Source organism: Pristiophorus japonicus, chromosome 13, assembly GCF_044704955.1.
Source record: "Pristiophorus japonicus isolate sPriJap1 chromosome 13, sPriJap1.hap1, whole genome shotgun sequence".
Lineage (NCBI taxonomy): Eukaryota > Metazoa > Chordata > Chondrichthyes > Pristiophoridae > Pristiophorus > Pristiophorus japonicus.
The window spans coordinates 50348452-50373270 of NC_091989.1; the positions used below are offsets into that span (position 1 = coordinate 50348452).

A 24819-nucleotide genomic window follows, 5' to 3' on the forward strand; every position below is an offset into this window, starting at 1 on the left:
GGTGTGGGGGGTTGTGGGGTGGGGGGTGGGGTTAAGGGGGGTGGGGGTGTGTGGGGGGAGGGGGGGTGGGGGGAGGTGGGGTGGGGGTGTGTGGGTGCGGTGTGGTGGGGGGGTGTGGGGAAGTGGGGGTGGGGGAATGGGGGTCGGGTCCCACAGCAGCCTGATAATTCCCAGAGCCTTCTGAGAGCAGCAGGCAGAGGCCCCAATGCCAGCAGCTAGAAGTGAGTGCAGATGGGTTCATATTTCTGCCCCTCTGATCTCTATGCAAGGCCCTGCCAGTGGCTGTGCTACGAGTGTACCCAGGCCATGCAAATGGCCCAGAACAGGATTTGGGTGCACTTCCGTCTGCAGAATACCAGATATGCTGAGCCCGATGGATAATATACCCTTTGATTACTTAGTCACTTGCACTTTACCTATAACTCGAATTTGAATCCAAACCCTTTCATGAAAAGATTTTGGATGCAAGTTATATTAATGATCTTTTGTTTTCATGCTTCATGCATTTATTTCAATATTTTACAGAAGTACGTTACAATAATAAAAATGTTTTCCTTCACCACTTTCTTTATTTGAGCAGTGCAATTTTGATGGCCACTTCATAATTGTCTTTCATTCTCCTACTCTTAACTCGAACAGAACAACGAGAATGAAACTGCACTGCACTGTGCAGCACAGTATGGACACTCGGACGTGGTTGCCGTTCTCTTGGAAGAACTGACTGATCCCACTATAAGGAACAACAAGTTTGAAACACCCCTTGACTTGGCCGCACTCTATGGTCGCCTGCAGGTGGTCAAGATGTTGATAAATGCACATCCAAATTTGATGAGCTGCAATACCAAAAAGCACACTCCTCTGCATCTCGCCGCACGCAATGGGCACAAGGCTGTGGTCCAAGTCTTGCTGGAAGCCGGCATGGAAGTGAACTGTCAGGTGGGTGAAACGCTCGTCTACCGCAAACTAATTGTAGAAATCATAAATTCATACAGCACAGAAGGAGACCATTGAGCTTGTGCCAGCTCTTTGAAAGAGCTACCCAATTAGTCCTACTCTGTTCTTTCAGCATAGCCCTGCAAATATCTCCCTCTCAAGTATAAATTATGGACAGATTTTAAACACTCTGTGCTAACCTTTGTACAACAAAAACAACATTACCAAATCCCAGACATATAGTAAATTCTCTGAAGTATTTCCGCCTGTTCTTGATTTCCATGCTTGCAGTCATAGTTAGTGTTATACTTCTGGATTTGGTTATAGTTTCTGGTGTTCAGTGTGGCTGACATGAAGTGATTGTAATGATATCAATCATTTTTTGTAAAAATATACTTGTGTTAAATTAAACACTGCATGATTTAACTGGACAATTGTGGTGTTTCAGGATTATCTATTTTTAGTTTGTTTGCATGCATCAAAGTTTCAAATTAAATATTTGACATTTTTTAATTTCTCTACAATTTCTGTGATGTCAAGTGTTTAAACAATGTATGGGCAATCTGGCAAATAAAAACAACGCTGTGGGCAAAAATTGGGCAAACCATCCACCCCACCTCTAGGTAAAAATTGAGTACACTTCAAGATACTGTTAAATGCCTGTCCACTACAGCCTGTCTAACATAGACTATTGAAAAAAACCTCTTCAAACATTTCACTCTGATATATTACCACAAATACATTTATATTCAATATAACCTGATGGGGAAAATGACAACTCAGTAAATCAAAGAAATGAATTATGTGTTTAGAAATAAAATGACCTCAGTATGTTGCATGGTCTGATTATCTGCAAGGTCCCCAATAGCAGCAAACACATTTTTTTCCCAGTTAAATTCCTGGAAATGGTGCGGCTTGAGAGATTTCCTTTGTTTGACATCATCAATTCCCAATCATTCAAGGAAACCGGACAGGAAGAACCTTGCTGAAGAAGGCTAGGCTTTTGCATCCTGTGCATCCATTTTGTACAAAAGCCGACACTTCGATGTGCTGGTAAAAGCTTTCTGTGGTTTGGTCCTCTGTTAAAACAGTTATCTCTGTAACCACTTTTGTTTAAGAAAGATATAGCTGGTTGTGCTGATATAAATTAAGCTCTGAAGAGACTGAATAACCAAAACCACAAAGCAATGTACTGAGCTACAAAATACTCCAGGTGCACTCATTTTCAAACTCAGTTACTCATTGTGCCAACTTTTAAGACACCAATTTGTGCAAACAGTCTATGATGCCGAAGGAGCAAGAGGTAATGCTTTTGGTCAAAACTGTTTCAAGTACTGACATTACTTTTGCGATAAAGGCTGAATGTTTGCAGAAATAGTAGAGTATGAGCAAAATATGTACTTAAATGTTGGAATACTTTGTACTTTGTAGTAGAGTTCAGCGTTTTAAAAGTGGACGGGGTGAATGAAGTTGACAACTTAATCCATTGATTATAAATTCAATATATTATCAATTGCTGTGTGTTGAGTACAGCGTTACAAATTATCCACATTTGTGCTTTGTAGACTGAGAAGGGTAGTGCCCTGCATGAAGCTGCCTTGTTCGGAAAGATGGATGTTGTCCGAATTCTACTCGAAGCAGGTAAGATTTAATTACTTCTCTCATTACATTTATATTTTCAACTATAATTTCCTTTTGACAGTTTAAAATCAGATCGGGGAAAAGTCCGTTTTTTTTCTTATCAATGACTGTAATTTACAGGTAAATTTTAGTTGATTTTGAATGTAGGCTTTCAGCTATCCATTTTTTTAATTAGCGTGTACAAGGAGCCAGTTCCAAGAGCACATCTGTTGCTATTTAAAATGGTAGTGGTCCTTTTCTTATTTGTTACAGGTGGTGTATTGGATAGTGCATAAAACCTAATCTGAGGCCCCTTTTCTGATGATAACAGCAGTTGTACACTGTTTGGCTGCCAGTATTTCTTAATTCTGGTGAAAAATAGATTATTTTGAATGGGTTAATGCCCTTGTTAAAAACACAGGCATTAACACATTAATTACCGATATCATGCCGTATGGTTTTAACCCCCACGTATTTAAGGAAAGGATATTTTGATATGATTGCATTTTAATAGCCACACGAAGAAAGCGTCAAATCTCTCTTTTAGTGAAAGACCTTTGTCTTATTTTGACTTTGAGCCATAATATTGTGTAATACAAAGTTATATACCATATATCAAGCATAAGAGATATTGAAAACTTGTGTGATGTACAATTTTATTTATAAAATAAGCTTCTGACTCAGCTGCGACACAATACTTTTAGTAAACGTATGGAACATTAGAATGTTAGGTTAAGCTAGCTCATGCTGTTAACTTTAGTGAGGTTTATACAATCACAGTTGTAAAACACCAGGGCAATATCTTAAGTTTTGGAAAACGGCTCTAAATTCACAACAACAATCCATGTAGAATAGCGTTGACATCTTTTCCCAAATCCAAAGTCAGACAGAGCAGGGTTTATGTTCACTTGAGTTTTGGTGTTTGCACCAATGACATTAATAACTAATGCTTCTATGTTGTAAGAGGCAGAAGTAAGTGAATTAAAGTGACCCCTATTTTTTTTTTAAGTGTTTTGAATAACATTTTAGGAATTTATCCTCAGTTTGAGTTGCGCACAAAAAAGAAACTGCCCAACTCAAAATTATATCTATTGTAATGTGGTACCAACTTATTTTCCAAATGATTTGCATTGGAGGTAACAGTGAATCATGCAAGAGCATATCAAATTACCATGGTGTAAAACTATACCGACAAGAAAGGGGCCAGCTTACGTGACACACTCAAACCTAGAGACTGAGGGTAGAATTCTCCAAGTCCCCACAATATGGCTGTATTGCTCACAATGTTCAGTCCTTTGCCATTTAAAGATGGAAGATTGAAAACAGTGATGGGCCGTGCTTCATGCGAGGCCACGACAGTGGTGTGAAGAATCAGAAAATTCTACCTCCACTCTCTCTCCCTCACTCTCTGACTTATGGTTGTGGTTGCATGATCCCTGTGGCACTATTGTATAAAAGAATCCAAGAGAAACTCCACAGTAGAGAAGATCAACATGAGACTGGAATGAAACGGGGAAAGATATTTTCTTGTTATGAAAACAAGGAAAGTATGCAGGTACAGCAAGTGATCAGGAAGGCCAATGTATCTTGGCCTTTATTGCAAAGAGGATGGATTATAAAAGCAGGAAAGTCTTACTACAGCCATATACGGTATTGGTGAGGCCAAACCTGGAATACTGCATGCAGATTTGGTTTCCATATTTACGAAAGGATATACTTGCTTTGGAGGCAGTTCAGAGAAGGTTCACTAGGTTGATTCCGGAGATGAGGGGGTTGACTTATGAGGAAAGGTTGAGTAGGTTGGGCCTCTACTCATTGGAATTCAGAAGAATGAGAGATGATCTTGTCGAAATGTATAAGATTATGAGAGGGCTTGACAAGGTGGATGCAGAAAGGATGTTTCCACTGATGGGGGAGACTAGGGAGAGTGCATGATCTTAGAATAAGGGACCGCCCATTTAAAACAGAGATGAGGAGAAATTTCTTCTCTGAGGGTTGTGAATTTGTGGAATTTGCTGCCTCAGAGAGCTGTGGAAGCTGGGACATTGAATAAATTGAAGACAGAAATAGACAGTTTCTTAAACGATAAGGGGATAAGGGATTAATGGGAGCGGGCGGGGAAGTGGAGCTGAGTCCATGATCAGATCAGCCATGATCTTATTGAATGGCGGAGCAGGCTTGAGGGGCTGTATGGCCTACTCCTGTTCAAATTTCTTATGTTCTTATGCCATTGCAGAATATATACAAGTGCAGCAAAACCAGTGAAAAAATATGAAAGATGAGTTAAGTAAACATTCCACAGTTACAATATTCAAGGATCAATATAATGAGACTAAGGTCACTTTATCAGCAGAATGATTCACAGCCCTTAGGAAAATTAGAGCATTTGACTGAAGAACATCACCCTGAATAAAATGGTCCATGTTACAAATGGAAACTGGTTCGGGCAAACACAAAAAAAACCACAAACACAATGGCAGAAATTAAACAACAGCTTGTATTTATATAGCACCTTTAACATAGTAAAACATTGCAAGGCGCTTCACAGGAAGGGGAAGGAAAGGCACGGCTAGGTGCAGCGTGTTGTCACTCATCATCCATATGCATGGAATTTCTCGAACGTTCACTAAATCATCTGTCATTGTCTTGGGACATAAGCCAATTATATCGTGGTCATTGCTGTCTTGACTAATTCAGTATTGAAAAGGATTCAGAGTAGAAGGCTGTGTTTATCATAGTGAAGTTTAAAGTTTACAATTGTCAGTTTATAGTTCGTTGTGAATGCACATTTTAAAAGATGGGGGCTGTACTATGTCAGCCATTATACAGCATGGAGCTGCAAGAAGCCTTATTGATAATTTTGAACATAATTGAAGAGGTCACAGGCATATGGGGAGGAGGCCTTACCCCCAATGAGTTTACAGGGAACAGCGCTCATACCTGCAGCTGTCTGAGGCACAGTGCATTAGAATGCTGCGCTTCTGAAAAGAAGTGCTGACCGAGATATGCCAGCTTATAAAGGCAGAACCAAAGACTACCAGCAGCAACAGGACTGCACTGTCCATCGAGGTGAAGGTGACTGCGGCACTTGACTTCTATGCCTCCAGCTCCTTTCAGACATCATCAGTGGACATATGCTCCATCTCGCAGTACGCTACACATTGCTGCATTCGCCAGGTGACCATTGCACTGTACACACGCAGAATGGATTTCATAAATTTACCAATGACCAAGGAGGCCCAGAATGGGAGGGCTGTAGGTTTTGGATGATATGCTGGCTTCCCAAGGTTCAGGGTGCCCTTGACTTTACGCACATCGCCCCGTGAGCACCTTTACACAATCAAGAGTTTTACCGAAACTGAAAGGGATTCCACTCCATGAACGTTCAGATCATCTGCGACCATACTCAGCGCATCATGGCAGTCATTGCCCAATATCCAGAGAGCATCTATGATGCTTTCATCTTGCGTAAGAGCAATGTCTCAGGCCTGTTGCAGCGTCAACCGCAAGGCAAGTGCTGTAATGAGAGCCGTGCAGCCACACGCAACATCATCGAACGGACAATTGGAGTGCTCAAGCAGTGCTCCCGATGCCTGGACCACTCTAGAGGCTACCTGCAACACTCCCTTCAGCAGGTCTCGGAATTCATTGTGGTGTGCTGCATGGTACACAACTTAGCCATCATGAGGGGACAGGAATTGCCACTGGGGACTGCAGAGCCACCTGAGGAGGAGGGGGGAGGAAGAGGATCCTGGTGAAGAACCCATGCCACTACCACCACCTCTACCACATCCACAGGGAAGTCATCGTAGAAATTTTGCCACTGCAAAAACCTTACGTCAGCAGCTCATAATTGAATGCTTGGCTTGAAGAGTGAATGGCACATTTGACTGTTGCCTGGCCACTCTGTCCCACCATGTTGAGTCTTCCCCTTCTTATTCTGCAAATGAGACACCACACAGGAATGGATAAGGTACACAGATTTGATCAAAAATGTAAACTTTTCTAACTGTGTAAACGTTGAAACAAACTTTAATAAACATTGGTAACTTTTATTACTTAACATTAACATAATTTTAAAACTTTAAAAAACTTTTAATAAAATAACTACAACTACTACAGGAACAACAAGAACAACACAATTACCTACCCCAACATCTTTTAGCACCGGGTGTTCTCCCCCGCGCCCACGCCGCCCCCCCCCCCCCCCACCTCGCATGCTACCCCTTTCCAAAGTGGCACCAGTTCGTACAGCAAGGCGGCCAGAGTTCTGCTGACATGGGGGGAGAGACCTTGGAGACGCCACGTGGGAGTCAACTGGAGAAGCTCAGGGTATGGAAGTCCCAGCTTCTGACTGGTGAGCCACTTGCTCAGCGTCACCAGTCACAGGTGGTGTGGTCTGGGAGATGGCCTCCATCAGTGATACTGGTGACTAGGGAGTCCAGTGTCACTGGTGGAGGCCATCAGTAGCGTGAGTGCATTGACAGCCTCACAGGTTTCACGGCTCGCACGGACAGTCTGCGATCCTACCTCCGTAATGGTCTCAGTAAGTGTCGCGATGTTTGCGGGAATCCTACCCAATACCTCGAGGAGCTGTCAGGTGAGCTGGACACTCTCCCTCGACAGTGACACCATGTCCTGTTGGACATCTGCCTGTCTGTTAACAGACCGACTTTGTCGACTCACCCTCCGGAGAGGTGGCATACGGGATTCGACCCCAGAACTGCGTTGCTGCACGCCACTAGTAGTCCAAGGAATCTCGGATATGTTAAAGCTGAAGAATGTTTGCTCGTCCTCGGACGACATGTTTCCCAGTGCCAAAAGAGGTGTGGAGTGCATCCCCCTCCCCCCGCAGTCGGCTCATCAATTGTGTCTTCCTCTTCTTCCTCCTTCCCACGCCCCCCCGCCATCACAAATTTAGATGATTTGTCAGAGGTTAAATTCACAATGGAAAGAGCTGAACCCTGCAAACTTGTATTAAAATACATAAAACTACTTTTATTTTCATAATGAAAATATCTGTGATCCTGTCAGGAAAAAATATTTTTAGCTTAAAAGGTTAAAATGCTATTTTTCCAAAATGCTAGAAAATGCTCTGGGTCAGAAATACAAAATTTCTTCAGACAAATATACCCACAAACCTGTCGTAAGATATAAATGTTATGCCGTCAGCACTCACAAACGCCTTCATTAATTTCTGAGTCTGTACTGCTTTACTTTTTTTTGCTTTTGGTGTTTTACCCTCAATGCAAGTGATCAGAAGTTGAAGAAATCTGTGCCTTGAGTGTTCACAAGCCTGTGTCCCGCTATATTTTCAGTCTAATACTTTGTCTGTTAGTGTTATGAGGTCTATATTTAGTGATGTTTTTGTGCTGACAGCTTTCTTAAGGTGTATCAGTTTTTCTGGTGCTGTTAGTCACTTTTGCTATTTTTCTACTTTGACATTGTATGCAAGGTGATGTAGTTCACTGCCATTCGTCCAAAAGTCCTAAACAAAAAGAAATCACAGAATTCAGCATACAATTTCGAACCAAGTAACGAGGTTTAAATCCCAAGAGAACCTTTACCTAACACTCGCATTGCATAAACCAGTACCAGTAAACCCGCAAAACGTATGTAACGATGACAAAGGTTTTAAACAGAAAGTAAAATCCATCATGCAGGAAAGTGAAACTGAGAGGCTCTCCATTTGATTCTGATGGCGTCTGCAAAGCTGTGAAAGGCTCGAGGGAGTGAGATGAGCTGTCTTGGAACAATTTGCAAACTAAGAAATGAATTGGAAACCCAATGTATCAACATATCATAAAATAAGTCCATAATAAATTTCAAAAACTAGAATTTTGTTGCTGGCAATGCTGTGCTATGAAAGCAATGCTGTTTGTTGCTTCGGGATGTTTGTCTCATTAGTTCCTCGCGTTTTTAGCCATTGTTAATGTCAGTTTGAATCATGCATTGCTTTCTAAAGTTAAAACCATCCTCGGGAAACCTGTTAGCCAGTTTATAATAAAATAGCTCCTGTCACAAAATACATAAAACACTCAAAATAAATGGGCTATGAAACTAGTTGATTGTTGGCTAGCAGCTTATTGTTGTTGGATAAATGTCAAAAAAATAAGATTAAGTTGTTTGTAAATCACTGCAGCCTAATAACTGGCCCAGGCTATTTTATACTCCAGCTATCTTCTTGAGGTACATCAAAATTTATAATAAGGAATATGCATATATTAATTCTTTTACTTTAATTATTTTCCCCCATAGGACAAATATGAAGACCTGGCCCATGAAACTGAAAAACTCCAAAACAAAATATCCTGTATTCAAGCCCAAACATAACATCTTAAAATATATTTTCTCTTGAGTATTGGAAGGAATTGGGTGATGTAATGTGTTAGCTTATTGTCCTTTCACTCTGGAACCTGGGGTTGAAACAAGTCCAAACTGATGGGATAAAACTTTCTTCCCTTGAAGGGTTGAAATGAGCCTCAACATCCTGAACGCAGTTCTGAATAAGTCCTATTCTTAAGAGAAACCGCAAGGGTGGATAATAGAAATGTCACATCGTTGCAATTACAATTGAGTCTAGGCATTGGCACATATTTGGAGATTAAAGTCGGTACCATGATAACTGCTGTACCTTTATTGCATGCATCCCTAATTTCTTGTTTGATGCTGTCCCCAACCTCACTACTACTGTTTGGTGGTCTGTACACAACTCCCACTAGTGTTTTCTGCCCTTTGGTATTCCGTAGCTCCACCCATACAGATGCCACATGATCCAAGCTAATGTCCTTCCTTACTATTGCGTTAATTTCCTCTTGAACCAGCTCCTTATCCGAATAGCCATTTTCCATGTGTGATCTTAGACAGTGATTGACAATAGACCATATTTAATGTGTTCTAGTGAAATATTACAAATAAAATTATTTTTGAAATGAAGTTTTTCCTGCCTTCGTTAATTCTCAGAGGTAGTTATGGCAGTCTTCATATGTGTATGCTCTATAGAATACTTGCATTGTTTTACTTGGAATTAACATTATACAATCTTACTCCACTATATTAACAATGCTGAATATACAGCAAGAAATATGTTCTCTTCTTGCATCTCACACTTGAACAAAGTTGTTTTAAATAATTTACTCAAAAAACCTGTGTTGTCATGATTCCTGTAAAATTGGTAACTGTTGTGGGTGTAGAAATGAAGGTTAAGTTCACTGGGACAGGCATAAGAAAATATCAAGGATAAGAAAAGGTATTTGGCTCATCAAAGCTAATTGCTCAAACTGAACTCATCTATATTAGCATCCAACTGTTTTTGAACGCCCCCAATGTTTTGAATCTGTTCTTTGTAATTCTAGATAACTAAAACTGTGTGATGTTTTTCCAGGAATTGATGCAAGTATTAAGGACACACAAGATTGGACTGCATTAGACATTCTGAAGGACCACCCATCCCAGAAATCACAACAAATCACCGCTCTCATACAAGGTAATGTGATCTTGTGTCATAAAATGGAACAACATCACATTGAGATCTTACAGGCACACTTCTGCAGTTAAAAGAATAGCTTTACCTTGAAATATTTGTTCAACAATTCAACACTGCATTCAATTTCTTAAAATAAATATCGACCGTATATACTCGCATATCATGCGACTTTTGAAGACCTAAATTGTAACCTAAATTTGGGGGGTAGCATGATACGCGAGATACAAAATTTGCGGGTGTGAAGTGCTGGCCAAGATTAGGAAGGAGTTTCCTTCAATTTTTCTTTTTGTTTTCTCCAGTTTCGGACACAGCTTTCTCCGACACCAAACAGCTTTGCAGCTTTAACGTTGTTGCTTTGTTCCGCTTCGGCAACAACTTGCAGCTTAAATTTGGCAGTATATTTCTTCGCAGATCTTTTCTCCATAGTGGCTAAGGGTAGAATGCAAAACAGCTGTTTCTCATTCGGTTGTTTACGGCGGAAGAGTCGTTTCATGATTCGGTTGTTAAGGTCTGTATTCGATCGTTGTTATGTGTTAGGGTACTTGTTACGTGTTGGGTACTTGTTAAACTTGTTTGAAAGCCTAGCCTAGTGTCATCTGGTATCTCAAAAAAGTGACTCGCATGATACATAAGATATATGATAAAATCATGTTTTGGGGACGAAAATTTAGGGGTCGCATGATACGTGAGATCGTAGGATACGCGAGTATATACGGTAATTAAAATTTCATTTCACTAGAAAGTGGCCGGCTAACCACTCTCGGTGCAGGAATGAGCCATTCTGTTGCTAACAACCCCGCTATATATTTAAAGCAGAGTGGTATGGTGCTGGGAGATTAGTCTCAACAATGGAACAATGTGGTATGTTCTCATTATCCAGCCTCGGAAACTGTGCATAGATGATGGAGTGCTGAAAATTGTTTTTGAACTTCATAAAATTCTAGTTCAATCCAGGGCATTTGTTTTAAGTAAATGTTTCATGGTGAGGTACTTGTCGAACTTTATCTTGGATCTTGTTTCTTTAATGATTGTGAGTGTAACATAGCAAGAAAAGGCCTGAAGACTACCCATACTGTTTGAGTACAGTCGTAACCATATCTTTGAAATTACTCTGTGGGATGCTAGTATTGGGCCCAAATTTCCCCAGCCCCTTTTTCCAGCGCACTAACCCGAATTGCAGTGACGTTGTGCACTCAAAACGGCACCAAAAAACGTACTCACATTTCTGGCCGCTCTGCTGGCACGGTGTATATCGTGCCGTGGGTCGGGCGGAACTATAGCTCTGCGGCAAAAACAATGCCCACAGCTGTCCGCATGCGTGGTGGAGTCTGCGCGCATGCGCAGTAGCTCCTCGCCCCCTCCCAGCGCATCCTGCAGGCTGTGAGTGGGACCCGCTGCTCGCCGCCCCTATCCCTGGCTGAAGGGACGACCCGATGTTCGCTGCCCCTATCTCTGGCCGAGTGGCCTGCCGCACAGGCCGGCCACTGCCTTTCCTCGGAGAGAAGTGAAGCCCCTTGGAGAGAAGTGAAGTCCCCTCAGAGAGAAGTCCAGTCCCTCGGGGGGCCGAGTTAGGAAGGTAGGACTTAAGTTTCATTTTTTTATTTATTATTGTTATGTATGTAACCCTGTAAATACCATGTATAACCACCAGAGACTTATCCCACAATCCCTTGGGAGCACCAGTATATAAGGAGGCCTCACAGGCTATCGAGGCACTCTGAGATCTGTAATAAAGGACTACGATCACACCTTACTATGAGCTTGCAATACCCAGTCTGACTCTATATTCAAGACATAACAATTATTGATGGTTTTTATGCTTTTTTAATGTTGTTGTGAAGGTGTTTAGTGTTTTGCAAGGTCCTCTCCGCTTTCCTTGCCCCCCCTATCTCTGGCTACCTGCATTGATTTGTTAACTCTCCGCAAGGGTTTTCAGTGCGGCCACAAGTGGCCATTACGCTGGCCTAAGTTAGTTTGGAGCAACTTTTAGCAGTCCAAACTGGCTTAAATAGCCAAAACGGCTGGTAATGCCCCCTTATGAAACAAAAACTAAACTAAGTAAAATCCTAATTAGCTCACTTACACTGATGCAAGTTAAATGTGTAGAATGGGGATTTTTAAGATACTCCAGAAAAACCAAGTTGCACCAATAGAAACGGAGCAACTCCTGGGCAAATCTGGACCCATAGTCCCCACTGTTTGTCGTGGGTGCGTTTGTGCGGAAGTGCCACCACTTTTAATAAGCATAAGGAATATTGCCAAGTATTCTGGGCCAGTAGAGAGTATCATGACATGTGTGAGTTACTTTTGCCTCGAAACCTGCTAGTCAATTTCAAAGTACCTGAACCACTACCGCCACATTTGTGAAAGCCTCAGAAAGTAACTTTTAATAAAGGGTGATTCAAAGAAGGCGATATATCTGCTGAGTACAGTTGGTCTGAAAGTCTCAAGTTCTCGAAAGAATATACTCAACTAGATTCCTTATTTACCAATGTTTGTTAAAACAAATGCTGCTGGGTGAACGGCAGTGGACAGGGGCAGACGGAAGGTGACCCTGAACAGTTGCTTGCACCAGCCAAAATAGCGAGGCCACTTAATATGGTTTAAGTGGCGCCTTTCTAATGGATGCCGATTGCAAATGACCCCCATTTGCTCGGTAAAGGCAGCTGTCTGGTATAAACCAGCATGGTGTAAGTGGTGGGGACTGTATATGAACACTGAACCCAGTAAGATGGAAATCTCCTCCTCCCACTTTAACAGGGGTGTTTCTCTATTTTCAACAGAGTAATACCTGCTGAAATGGCATTGACAGGGATGCCAGGTGCATGCATTAAGTGTTCATACGTTAGTATCCAAGGGCATAATTTCAATATCCACACTTTTTAAAGTTACATAACACCAAGCAAAGTCCCCTATCCATAATTTATTAAGTATTGCATATGGAGCATGTGCTTCATTGAAAACTTTTATGTCAACCTTATAAAGAATAGCCCATTGTAAAGTTGTCCATGTTTTCCTGAAACACCTGTTTTATGTGTAGGTAGAACTGTCAGTGTTAGGGTTGTTACATTACACTTGCCTGTCACATAATACCCATTGTTTAGTGAGTATCCTGTGGAGAACTTATATCCTGCACCCACAAATAACTCAAAACACTTTCTGCAAATCATTTCAATTGCCATTTCTTCTCAGCTGAAATTTCTTAATTATCCAAAATAAAGATTTAAGCCAAGAAGTCATGAATACATATTTTACAATAACATTATTACAGTTATCCATTGAATTCTCTTTTAACACCTTCAATAAAGTTTTTAAATGAAACCTTGGCCTCTCCAAAAAATAGTTGGACTTTTCCACAGCTGTGACACGGAGAGCCTAATTTGGATTGTGCAGACTAGCACATGAGATTCCTAATAACCCAGGATGCATCCGTACCATTGAGTCAGCGGTACAGATGGAATATTTTTCTTCTGCTTCCAGCAGTTCCTACCTAGTAGCTTTTCGTCAAATAATTTTGAACAAGAGGACAAATATAAAAGCCTATATTTAACAATTTTTAAAACAGAGAGTTGTGTTTTTGAGAGAGTGAGGAAAAAATTACTGCAGGTTGGACCTTTGTGGTCAAACATCCTTGGGACCTGACCAGTGCTGAAACAGAGAATTTTCTGGACCACGGGAGGTCATGTCTAGCCTTGACTTACCGATACCTGTCGACAGTGCCGGGCTTCTGTGTGTGTGTGTGTGCTGGCATCTTGCGGGCAGCTCCCTCAGCACCCGTGCACACTGACCGACAACCGCTCCAGCCAATTGCCGCACATACTCACTGACTGACAGCCGCTCCCAGCAGTGGTTAACATGCTGGTTTGGTGCTCTTTTTTTTTATAAACCCTTCTCTCCCTTAGGCCCAACTAATACCAAACCACGGATGTTTCCGGACCAGAGAGGTCCAACCTGCACTAATTATACACCTGTTTTGGCTCGTGTTCTATAAACTCTGGGAAGTATATTAAGCTGAGGGTTTGTGAGAGAAATTTGGTATTGGAGGAGAGAAAGAGTGCAAGGGAGCCAATGGGATGAAGTACGAGTGATTGGGGAAGAGGGTGGGAAGTGAGCTGCAGTGTTGCACATTTTTCTTGCAAGTCCTCACTCCAAATAGAGCCTGCAGCTTTTAGTGGCTCCTTGTACATCCATGCCCCCATCATCTCCTACCCAGAAGGATAGAAAGAGAAAAAGGACAGAGAGAGCAGCAAAAGAACATTAAGGGAGAGAGAGAAGACAGAAGTTCAAGTGGAGGGACATGGAGAAAAACAATGACAGAGAAGGGAGAGTCCATATTCTCTGACTTATCATTTGCAATGTCACAGGAGGTATCCAAAATCATCCCTTACTTGTGATTCCTCCGATCTTCAGACTGTCCCAAGTTTAACAAGATGCTGCAAAACTAAAGATTCTCTCAGAACAAAGTGAGGTATTGATAAGAATCCGATTGGCAGAAGTGCCTCAGGCTAATATTGGATGCCACACTGAAAAAGCCGTGTCTCTTCTCCTTGCATTTTAGTCAAGCTGTTAAGCACACAAAAACACCCAAAATAATACATTGAATTAAAGAATAACATTTAACATTTCATGGTGTTTTGACACAAAACTATTTAAGAAATAGGACGTATCGCTGTATATCATCAGGCACTGTGAGACAATGACTAAGTCAGTGAATGCGATCTCTTATGCTGTTGGTGTCTATCAATAACATGCAAAATAAAAATGCCATCAACAAAACATTGGCACTCACTGTATGAAGGTCAAGTTTGAACCCACAACAGCTGTCATTTTCAATATGTCTTTATAGGTGAAGCTGACCATATATCACTTAAGAAATAAGATAAGGTTAAATGTCTCTCACCAATTGGGCTACCAACTTCTAAATAGGTTGGTGTAAGCAATAAGTGATGTTCTAAGATCACAAGCATGTCCTATTTCATACCCACTGTAATGGATTTTAACATGTTAGGCGTGTACGCTGTCCCTGCAATTGTAGCTTTAGGAGAAAGGTTAAGAAATGAGAATCAAAAAGATATTACAGGTATCTGTGTTTTTAAAAAATATATAATTTTTTTAGATGGCTAACAAAATGGCACAGGAGGCTCAACAGGTAGAATGGCGTATATCTGACCCTACGTTCTTTTGTTATCTTTGAATTTCACTAAGTTGCCGTTTAGGTACAAAGTATGAGATTGCGTAGCTTGCATAGCTATCACAATGTTTACATTTAGTTTTATTGTTAAATGTGTAAGACAGTTTTTATAAAATTGTCTCATTTTCATTAAAATGGAAAGCTGTTCCATTTCACTGGAAATCCAATGCTTAAAACTAAAGGAATGCTCATTAGGCAAATCATATCAACAAATTGATGCTCCAACACCAATAAAAGTAAGGAAAAAACAGGTAATGTATTTGTGGGGGATCATCTGATATTTTAATTTATCCAAAATACATATGACTCCTATTATATAATGAGCACTACTGTGTCAAGCTGAAATCAGTGACAAAAATAACTTCAGTGTCCAAGAGAGGTTTTTATTTAGATTGGCTGAAATTATGTTTTTGTATCCAGTCTAATTATTATTGCAATCAATTACTTACCGGCTCTGTGACAGTACACGTTATTGAGGACTTGTTTGATTTTGGAATCAATATAATTGACCTGAAATAACGTAGCTAGAAAGAGGACATTGAAAGCTTCATTCTTGTTGTCAGTAACAATCAGTGCTGTGGAGTGGACCGTAGATAATCTCTATAGATGATGACTTGACAACCTTCCATTTGGAGACTTCAGACGTCCAAAGACCAAGTTAGTGAATGTATTTGCAGTCGGCATATTTTCTTTCCTGTTTCCCGGCTCTGTGAAATGCATTACATTTACTAGAATTTCATGTATGTAAGACAGGCCCCTTACATCTTTTCTTCAACAGATAATTTCAAGAAAAAGAAAATATAACTTTGAGATAAGTCCTCTCTTTTAGTTTCAATGTCGCTCTCTTGTCTTGAGTTTGACAGACACGTGCACAATCCTGTGCTAATGTTACCTGGCAGATACTGTTGCTGCTGCCAGTCTGATTGGTATTCCTCTTTGGTCCCTCATCCATCCATCCATCTATTCCTTGATCTTTGGCATTTCATTTTTCTCAGCATGAACATCTTGCCTCGATGGTCTCTTTCCCCTTTGGCCAAAATATTAGAGTTTGCTTTTCGTTATCTTGATGAGCATTATTTTTGTAATGTGGAGTTTTTGAAGCACCCATTCATTGCTTCTCTTTACAGTCATAGGACTCTGAGCACCTTTTTGTATCTCCACATCTGAAGGGTTTGGAGCAGTTCTATCTCTTTTATCAGTGTATAATCTTTGTAACTGTAGAGAACTAATGAGTATATAAGTTTCCACCAATCTCCTCCTTGTTCACAAAGATATGCCTCTATCCATCCAATCGTGTTCAACTTTCCAGCTGCCTTTCAAAGAATCATAGAATGATACAGCAAAGAAAGAGACCATTCGGTCCATCGTGTCTGTACTGGCTTTTTGGTAGAGCTATCCAGTTAATCCCACTCCCCCACTCTTTCCCCGTAGTCCTCCAGATATTTCCGTTCAAGTATTTATCCAATTCCCTTTTTAAAGTTACTATTGAATCTGTTTCCACTACTCTTTCAGGCAGTACATTTCAGATCAATACAACCTGCTGTGTAAAAAATTGTTTCCTCGTGTCACCTCTGCTTTTTTTGCCAATCACCTTAAATCTGTGTCCTCTGGTTACTGACCCTTCTGCCACTGGAAACAGTTTCTTCGTATTTACTCTATCATTACTGTTCATGATCACATATCAAATCTCTTAACCTTCTCTGCTCGAAGGAGAACAATCCCCGCTTCTCCAGTATCTCCATTTAACTGAAGTCCCTCAATCCTGGTACTATTCTAGTAAATCTCTTTGCACCCTCTCTAAGGCCTTAACATCCTTCCTAAAATGTGGTGCCCAGAATTGAACACAACACTCCAGCTGAGGCCTAAACTAGTGTTTTATGAAGTTTTAGCATAACTTCCTTGTTTTTGAATTCCGTGCCTCTATGAATAAAGCCAAGGTTCCCATCTGCTTTTGAACAGTCTTCTCAACTTGTCCTGTCGCCTTCAAAGACTTGTGTACATGCATCCCTAGGTCTCTCTGTTCCTGCACCTCCTTTAAAATTGTACCATTTAGTTTATATTGCCTCTCCTCATTTTTTCTACCAAAATGTATCACTTCACACTTCTGTGTTAAATTTCATCTGCCATTTCTCCAGTCTGTCTACGTCCTCCTGAAGTGTGTTAGTAAGAATATATGGAGCAGGTGCAGGAGTTGGCCATACGGCCCCTCGAGCCTGATCCGCCATTCAATAAGATGATCATCGACCCGTCTGCTTTCCCTTAGACTGCAAAAATCTATCTATCTCAGCTTTAAATATAGTCAGAGATTCAGCATCCACAGCCCGCTGGGTGAAGAAATTCCTCCTCATTTCTGTCTTCAACGGGCGACCCCTTATGCTGAAACTATGTCCCCTAGTTCTAGATTCCTCCACGACAGGAAACACCCTCTCTGCATCTACCCTGTCAAGCCCCCTCATTATCTTATATGTTTCATTCTTCTAAATTCCAATGAGTATAGGCCCAACCTGCTCAACCTTTCTTCATATGACAACCCCTACATCTCAGGAATCAATCTCATGAACCTTTTCTGAACTGCCTCCAATTCAAGTATATCCTTCCTTAACTATGGAGACCAAAACTGTATGTAGTACTTCAGGTGTGGTTTTACCAATGCCCTGTACAGTTGGAGCAGGACTTCCCTGCTTTTATACTCCATCCCCCTTGCAATAAAGACCAACTTTCCATTTGCCTTCCTGATTATTTGCTGTACCTGCATGCTAACTTTTTGTGTTTCATGTACAAGAACCCTCAGATCCCTCTGTACTGCAGCATTTTGTAATCTCGCACCATTTAAATAGGAATATGCTTTTTTATTTTTTCTACCAAAGTGGATAACCTCACATTTTCCCACATTATGCTCCATCTGCCAAATTTTTGCCCATTCACTGAACCTATCGGTATCCCTTGTAGATTCTTTACGGTCTTCTCACAACTTGCTTTCCCACCTATCTTTGTATCATCAGCAAAGTTGGCTACGTTACACTCGGTTCTTTCATCCAAGTCATGATTATAAATTGTAAATAGTTGAGGCCCCAGCACTGATCCCTGTGGCACCCCACTAGTTACAGTTTGCCAACCTGAAAATGACCCATTTATCCCGACTCTGCTTTCTGTTAGTTAGCCAATCCTCTATCCACACGACTATATTACCCCCAACTCCGTGAGCTCTTATCTTATGCAGTGACTTTTTATGTGGCACCTTATTGTATGCTTTCTGGAAATCCAAATACACCATATCTACTGGTTCCCCCTTATCCACCCTGCTTGTTACATCTTCAAAGAACTCCAGAAAATTTGTCAAATGTGATTTCCCTTTTATAAAACCATGCTGACTCTGCTTGACTGCATTTTGAATTTTTAAATGTCCTGCTACTACTTCTTTAATGATGGACTCCAGCATTTTCCCAATGACAGATGCTAGGCTAACTGGTGTATAGTTTCCTGCTTTCTGTCTCCCTCCTTTCTTAAATAGCGGCATTACATTTGCGTTTTTCCAGTCTGCTAGGACCTTTCCAGAATCCAGGAAATTTTGGTGGATCGGAACCAATGCATCCACTATCTCTGCAGCCACTTCTTTTAAGACCCTAGGATGTTAGTCATCAAGTCCAGGGAACTTGTCTGCCTTTAGTTCCATTATTTGAAATTTCTGTCTAGAGCCTCTGCAATTTCAACCCTTACTTCCCTCAGTAACCTAGGATGCATCCCATCTGGATCGGGTGACTTTTCTACTTTGCAAAATTTACAAGTGATAGCTGCTGAAGTCTCACAATGTGAGGGATTGTATCTTATTAATACACAAATGAGAACAAAAGGAGATATGACGTAACAGAGATAGAGGAAATTAGGTTAAGAATGAAACTGACAATTCAAAAAAGTAAAGAACAGTGTACTGAGGATTTATTTCTTCCCATAAATTTCATTTCAATTCGCTTTCCCTGTACTCCAACACAAAAGATACTCGCCTGAAAATTATTGCATATACAGTTAATGCATTTTCATAAAATTCAATGGAAATGGTAACCCATTTGAAATAAATGGCTTAATCATAGAATCATAGAAATTTACAGCACAGAAGGGGGCCATTCGACCCATCAGGCCGTAATTTGCCGCCCCCATGGGTGCGTACGCCTATAGGAGCAGTGTAAGTTTTGGGTTTTCGCACGCGACGCACATGCGTGAAAACTCGGAACTTGCAATCTGTCAAGAATTTTCTTGACAGGTCCAATGCATACCCGGGAAAAGGGCATTCGTAGACGGACATTTGGACTATTTGTCCAACTTCTGCCCAGCGAATGCCGAAGAAATTCTTATGCCTGGTAAAAGCATAAGGCCTGCTTTTACCAGTGTAAGAGTTTAAAAAAACATGAAGATAAATCTTTATCATTCATTTATACATTAAAAATCCTGTGCAATAAGGTAATTTGATTTTTAGTCCCATTAAAACGTGTATATTTATTTTCAAAAAAATGAAATTCTTGTTTTAAATATTTAATTAAATGTCATTTTAAATAAGTATTTTCTTTATTTATTTAAAGTGTAGATTCCCCCTTCATTCGTCAGGCTGGCCCACATGATCCCAAGGCCGCCTGCGAACCTCCTGCGCCCCTGAGATACGTGGGCCTCTCCCTGAGGGTACCCGTAGAGGCCCAGGACTGTGAATCTACGTACCTCCCGGACCATCAGGTAAGCGGGAGGTACATTTCCCTGCAGGAAGCCTCCGACAGCAAATTCAGGGCTACTGTATCTGTGCCGGCCGAAAAAGAGCTATCCAGCCTAATCCCACTTTCCAGCTCTTGGTCTGTAGTCCTGTAGGTTACAGCACTTCAAGTGCATGTCCAAGTACTTTTAAAATATGATAACGGTACAACGTTAGCAGTCCTCCATTCCTCTGGCACCACACCTGCAGCCAGACAGGATTGAAAATTGATCGTGAGATCCTCCGCTATTTCCTCCCTTGCCTCTCTTTAATGCCTGGGACACATTTCATCCGAGCCAGGAGATTTATCTATTTCAAAGATGTTCAATCCCTTAATACTTCCTCTCTCACTTTGTTTATCTCATCTAATATTTCACACTCCTCCTTAACTATAATGTCTGCATTGTCCCTCTCCTTTGTGAAGACAGAGGCAAAGTATTCATTGAGAACCATACCCATAACTTCCGCCTCTATGCCACTATTAAATTAATAGTGAAGAACTTCATACAAACACATGAAGCATTTGTACACCGTAACATTGCTTGCAATATTTTCAGGTTAATGCCTTTCTGGACCATAATTTTACTGGTGGTAGTTCTCAAATGTTACAGCAGAGAGCAAACAGAACAAGATCAGACACACACATGCCAGTGCTATTGCAGATTAAGACAGAGAGAGGAATTGGACAGAAAGAAAATAATATCACAATACTATGTTTTCCCTTTTTAGCATTTATAACCTTTTTACAGGAGGCAAAATTCATTATGGTATCGATCTTGGAAGAGAGAGTAATGGCAGTCAAAAGTGTACTCTTTGAAGGGGGAAAATGCCAAATAGGTATTTAGATTTCATTTGAGGTTGGGTTCACAACTCAAAAGCAGCAAACCCATAAGTGATCAATGCAAGAGATCCTCACCAGTGAAATACATATACTTAGAAACATAGAAAAAACATAGAAATTTACAGCGCATAAGGAGGCCATTTCGGCCCATCGTGTCCGCGCCGGCCGACAAAGAACCACACAGCCCTTGGTCAGCAGCCCTAAAGGTTACACATCATCATAGGCAGTCCCTCGGGATCGATGAAGACTTGCTTCCACTCTTAATATGAGTTGTTAGGTGGTTGTACAGTCCAATACGAGAACCACAATTTCTGTCACAGGTGAGACAGATGGTCGTTGAGGGAAAAGGTGGGCAGGGAGCCTGGTTTGCTGCACGCTCCTTCCGCTGCCTGTGCTTGATTTCTGCATGCTCTCGGCGACGATACTCGAGGAGCTCAGCACCCTCCCGGATGCACTTCCTCCACTTAGGGCGGTTTATGGCCAAGGGCTCCCAGGTGTCAGTGGGGAATGTCGCACTTTATCAGGGAGGCTTTGAGGTGCCTTGTAACATTTCCTCTGCCTGCCTTTGGCTCGTTTGCCGTGGACGAGTTCCGAGTAGAGCGCTTGCTTTGGGAGTCTCGTGTCTGGCATGCAAAATATGTGACCTGCCCAGCAGAGCTGATCAAGTGTGGTCAGTGCTTCAATGCTGGACGAGGACCCTAATGTTTGTGCGTCTGTCCTCCCAGGGGATTTGCAGGATCTTGCAGAGACATCGCTGGTGGTATTTCTCCAACAACTTGAGGTGTCTACTGTACATGGTCCTTGTCTCTGAGCCATACAGGAGGGTGGGTATTACTACGGCCCTGAGCTTGGTGATAGTTTTGAGGGACTGATCTTCAAACACTCTTTTCCTCAGGCGGCTGAAGGCTGCACTGGCGTGCTGGAGGCGGTGTTGGATCTCATCATCAATGCCTGCTCTTGCTGACAGGAGGCTACACACAGGTTACACATAAACCTATGAACAATGACGGAAAGGTAAAGAGCACCCAGCCCAACCAGTCCGCCTCACACAACTGCCACACCCCTTATACTGAAAACATCTACGCTCCACCCCAACTGGAGCCATGTGATTTCCTGAGAGAGGCAAAAACCAGATAAAAACCCAGGCCAATTTAGGGAGAAAAAATTTTGGAAAATTCCTCTCCAACCCATCCAGGCAATTAAAACTAGTCCTGGAGATCACCCTGGCCGTATTCTATTCCCTGCAGTACTTACCGTTATATCTGCGCCGTCCAACAAAAGATCATCCAGTCTAATCCCAGTTACCAGTTCTAGGTCCGTAACCCTGCAGGTTACGGCACTTTAAGTGCCCATCTAACCATCTCTTAAAAGTGGTGAGGGTTTCTGCATCCACCATTCTTCCAGGGAGCGAGTTCCAGATCCCCAGATCCCTACAACCCTCTGCGTAAAGAAGCCCCCCCCCTCAAATCCCCTCTAAACCTTCCACCAACCACCTTAAAACTAGGCCCCCTCGTAATAGACCCCTCCACCAATGGAAATAGGCCCTTACTATCCACTATGTCCAGACCCCTCAATATTTTGTACACCTGAATGAGGTCTCCTCTCAACCTCCTCTGCTCCAATGAGAACAAACCCAGCCTATCCAATCTGTCCTCATAACTAAGATTCTCCATTCCAGGCAGCATCCTAGTAAATCTCCTCTGCACCCTCTCTAGTGCAATCACGTCTTTCCTAGAATACGGCGACCAGAACGGCACGCAGTACTCCAGCTGTGGCCTAACCAAAGAATTATACAATTTAAGCATAACCTCTCTGCTCTTATATTCTATGCCTCGGCCAATAAAGGCAAACATTCCGTATGCCTTCTTAACCACTTTATTCACCTGGCCTGCTACTTTCAGGGATCTGTGAACAAGCACTCCAAGGACCCTTTGTTCATCTACACTATTAAGTGGCCTACCGCTTAAGGTGTATACCCTTTCCTTATTAGCCCTCCCAAAATGCATCACCTCACACTTCTCTGAATTAAATTCCATTTGCCATTGCTCTGCCCACCTGACCAGTAGATTGATATCCTCCTGCAGCCCATACCTTTCCTCTTCATTATCAACAACACAGCCAATTTTAGCTGCAAACTTCTTAATCATACTCCCGTATTCAAATCTAAATCATTCTTATATACCACAAAAAGCAAGGGACCCAGTACTGAGCCCTGTAGAACCCCCAGTCACAAAAACATCCATCAATCATTACCCTTTGCTTCCTACCTTCAAGCCAATTTTGGATCCAACTTGCCACTTTGCTCTGGATCCCATGGGCTTTAACCTTCGTGACCAGTCTACCATGTGGGACTTTATCAAAGTTGCTAAAGTCCATATATACTACATCATATGCACTACCCTCACCAACCCTCCTGGTTACCTCCTCAAAAAATTCAAGCAGGTTAGTCAAACACGATCTTCTCTTAACAAATCCGTGCTGACTCTCCCTAATTAATCCTTGCCTTTCCAAATACAGATTTATCCTGTCTTTCAGGATTTTTTCCAGTAATTCTCCCACCACTGAGGTTAGGCTGACAGGCCCGTAATTACTCAGCCTATCTCTTTCTCCCTTCTTAAACAAGGGTACTACATTAGCAGTCCTCCAATCCTCCATGCCCATATCTAAAGAGAACTGGAAAATGATGGTCAAGGCCTCTGCTATTTCCTCTTTTACTTCGCTCAACGGCCTGGGATGCATTTCATCTGGGCCTGGGAACTTATCTACTTTCAAAGAATAGTTAATACTTCCTCTCTCTATATATTTATTTCATCCAGAATATCACACTCCTCCTTGATAGCAGTATCTGCATTGCCCCTTTCCTTTTTGAAAACAGACACAAAGTATTCATTAAGAACCATACAAAATCTTCTGTCTCCACACAAAGATTATCCTCATGGTCTCTAATAGGCCCTACCCTTTCTTTAGTTACCCGCTTACTCTTAATATATTTATAGAATTTCTTAGGGTTTTCCTTAATTTTATTGGCCAAAAATTTCTCGTGCTCTCTCTTAGCATTCCTAATATCCTTTTTAATTTTGCCTCTTAACTTTCTATATTCCTCAAGATTCTATAACATTTAGCCGTTGGTATATGATCTAAATGTCCCATTTTTTCTTAATCCTACCTTGTAAGTCGCGAGACATCCAGGGGGTTCTAGAATGATTTTTTTCCAGCCTTTTTCTTTAAGGACACATGTTTGGCCTGAGCCTTCCGGATCTTCTCTTTGAATGCCTCCCACTGTTCAGATACTGATTTACCCACAAGTAGCTATTTCCAGTCCACTATGGCCAAATCACTCCTTAACTTAGCAAAACTAGCTTTTCCCCAATTCGGAACTTTTATTCCAGGCATATTCTTGTCCTTATCCATAGCCAACTTGAATCTGATTGAATTATAGTCACTGGCACCCAAGTGCTCTCCCACTATTACCCCTTCAACGTGCCCAGCTTCATTTCCAAAAACGAAATCCAAGACCGCCCCCTCTCGTGTTGGGCTTGTTACATACTGACTAAAAAAATTCTCTTGAATGCATTTCAAGAATTCCACACATCCTATACCCTTCACACTAAATTTGTTCCAATCAATATTAGGAGAGTTAAAATCACTCCTATTATTACCCTATGGTTTTTGGACTTCACAGCAATTTGCCTACATATTTGCTCCTCTATCTCCCTCCCACTGTTTGGGGGTCTATAATACATGCCCAGCAGTGTGATTTTTCAGTTTGACACATATGGCCTCATTTGATGATTCCTCTAACATATCATCCCTCCACACCGCTGTAATAGTTTCTTTAATCAGTACTGCGACCACCCCCCCCCCCCCCCACCCCAGCCCTTTTTATCCCCTCTCTATCTTGTCTAAAAATCCTGTTGCCAGGAATATTGATCTGCCAAACCTGCCCCTCTTTCAGCCATGTTTCTGTAATGGCCATAATGTCATTCTCCCAAGTGTCTACCTGTGCTCTTAGC

General features: G+C 41.6%; 1 protein-coding gene across 11 annotated transcripts in view; it reads left to right on the forward strand.

Annotated features, from left to right (window-relative positions):
* Positions 1–24819, forward strand: part of anks1b (ankyrin repeat and sterile alpha motif domain containing 1B) — a 965528-nt gene that overhangs the window by 455605 nt on the left and 485104 nt on the right. For all 11 annotated transcript variants that reach the window (XM_070897439.1, XM_070897440.1, XM_070897444.1 and 8 more), the window contains 3 exons: positions 640–936; positions 2499–2574; positions 9938–10039. In XM_070897439.1, the coding sequence (XP_070753540.1) occupies positions 640–936; positions 2499–2574; positions 9938–10039 (475 nt within the window). The remainder of the gene's footprint in view (positions 1–639; positions 937–2498; positions 2575–9937; positions 10040–24819) is intronic.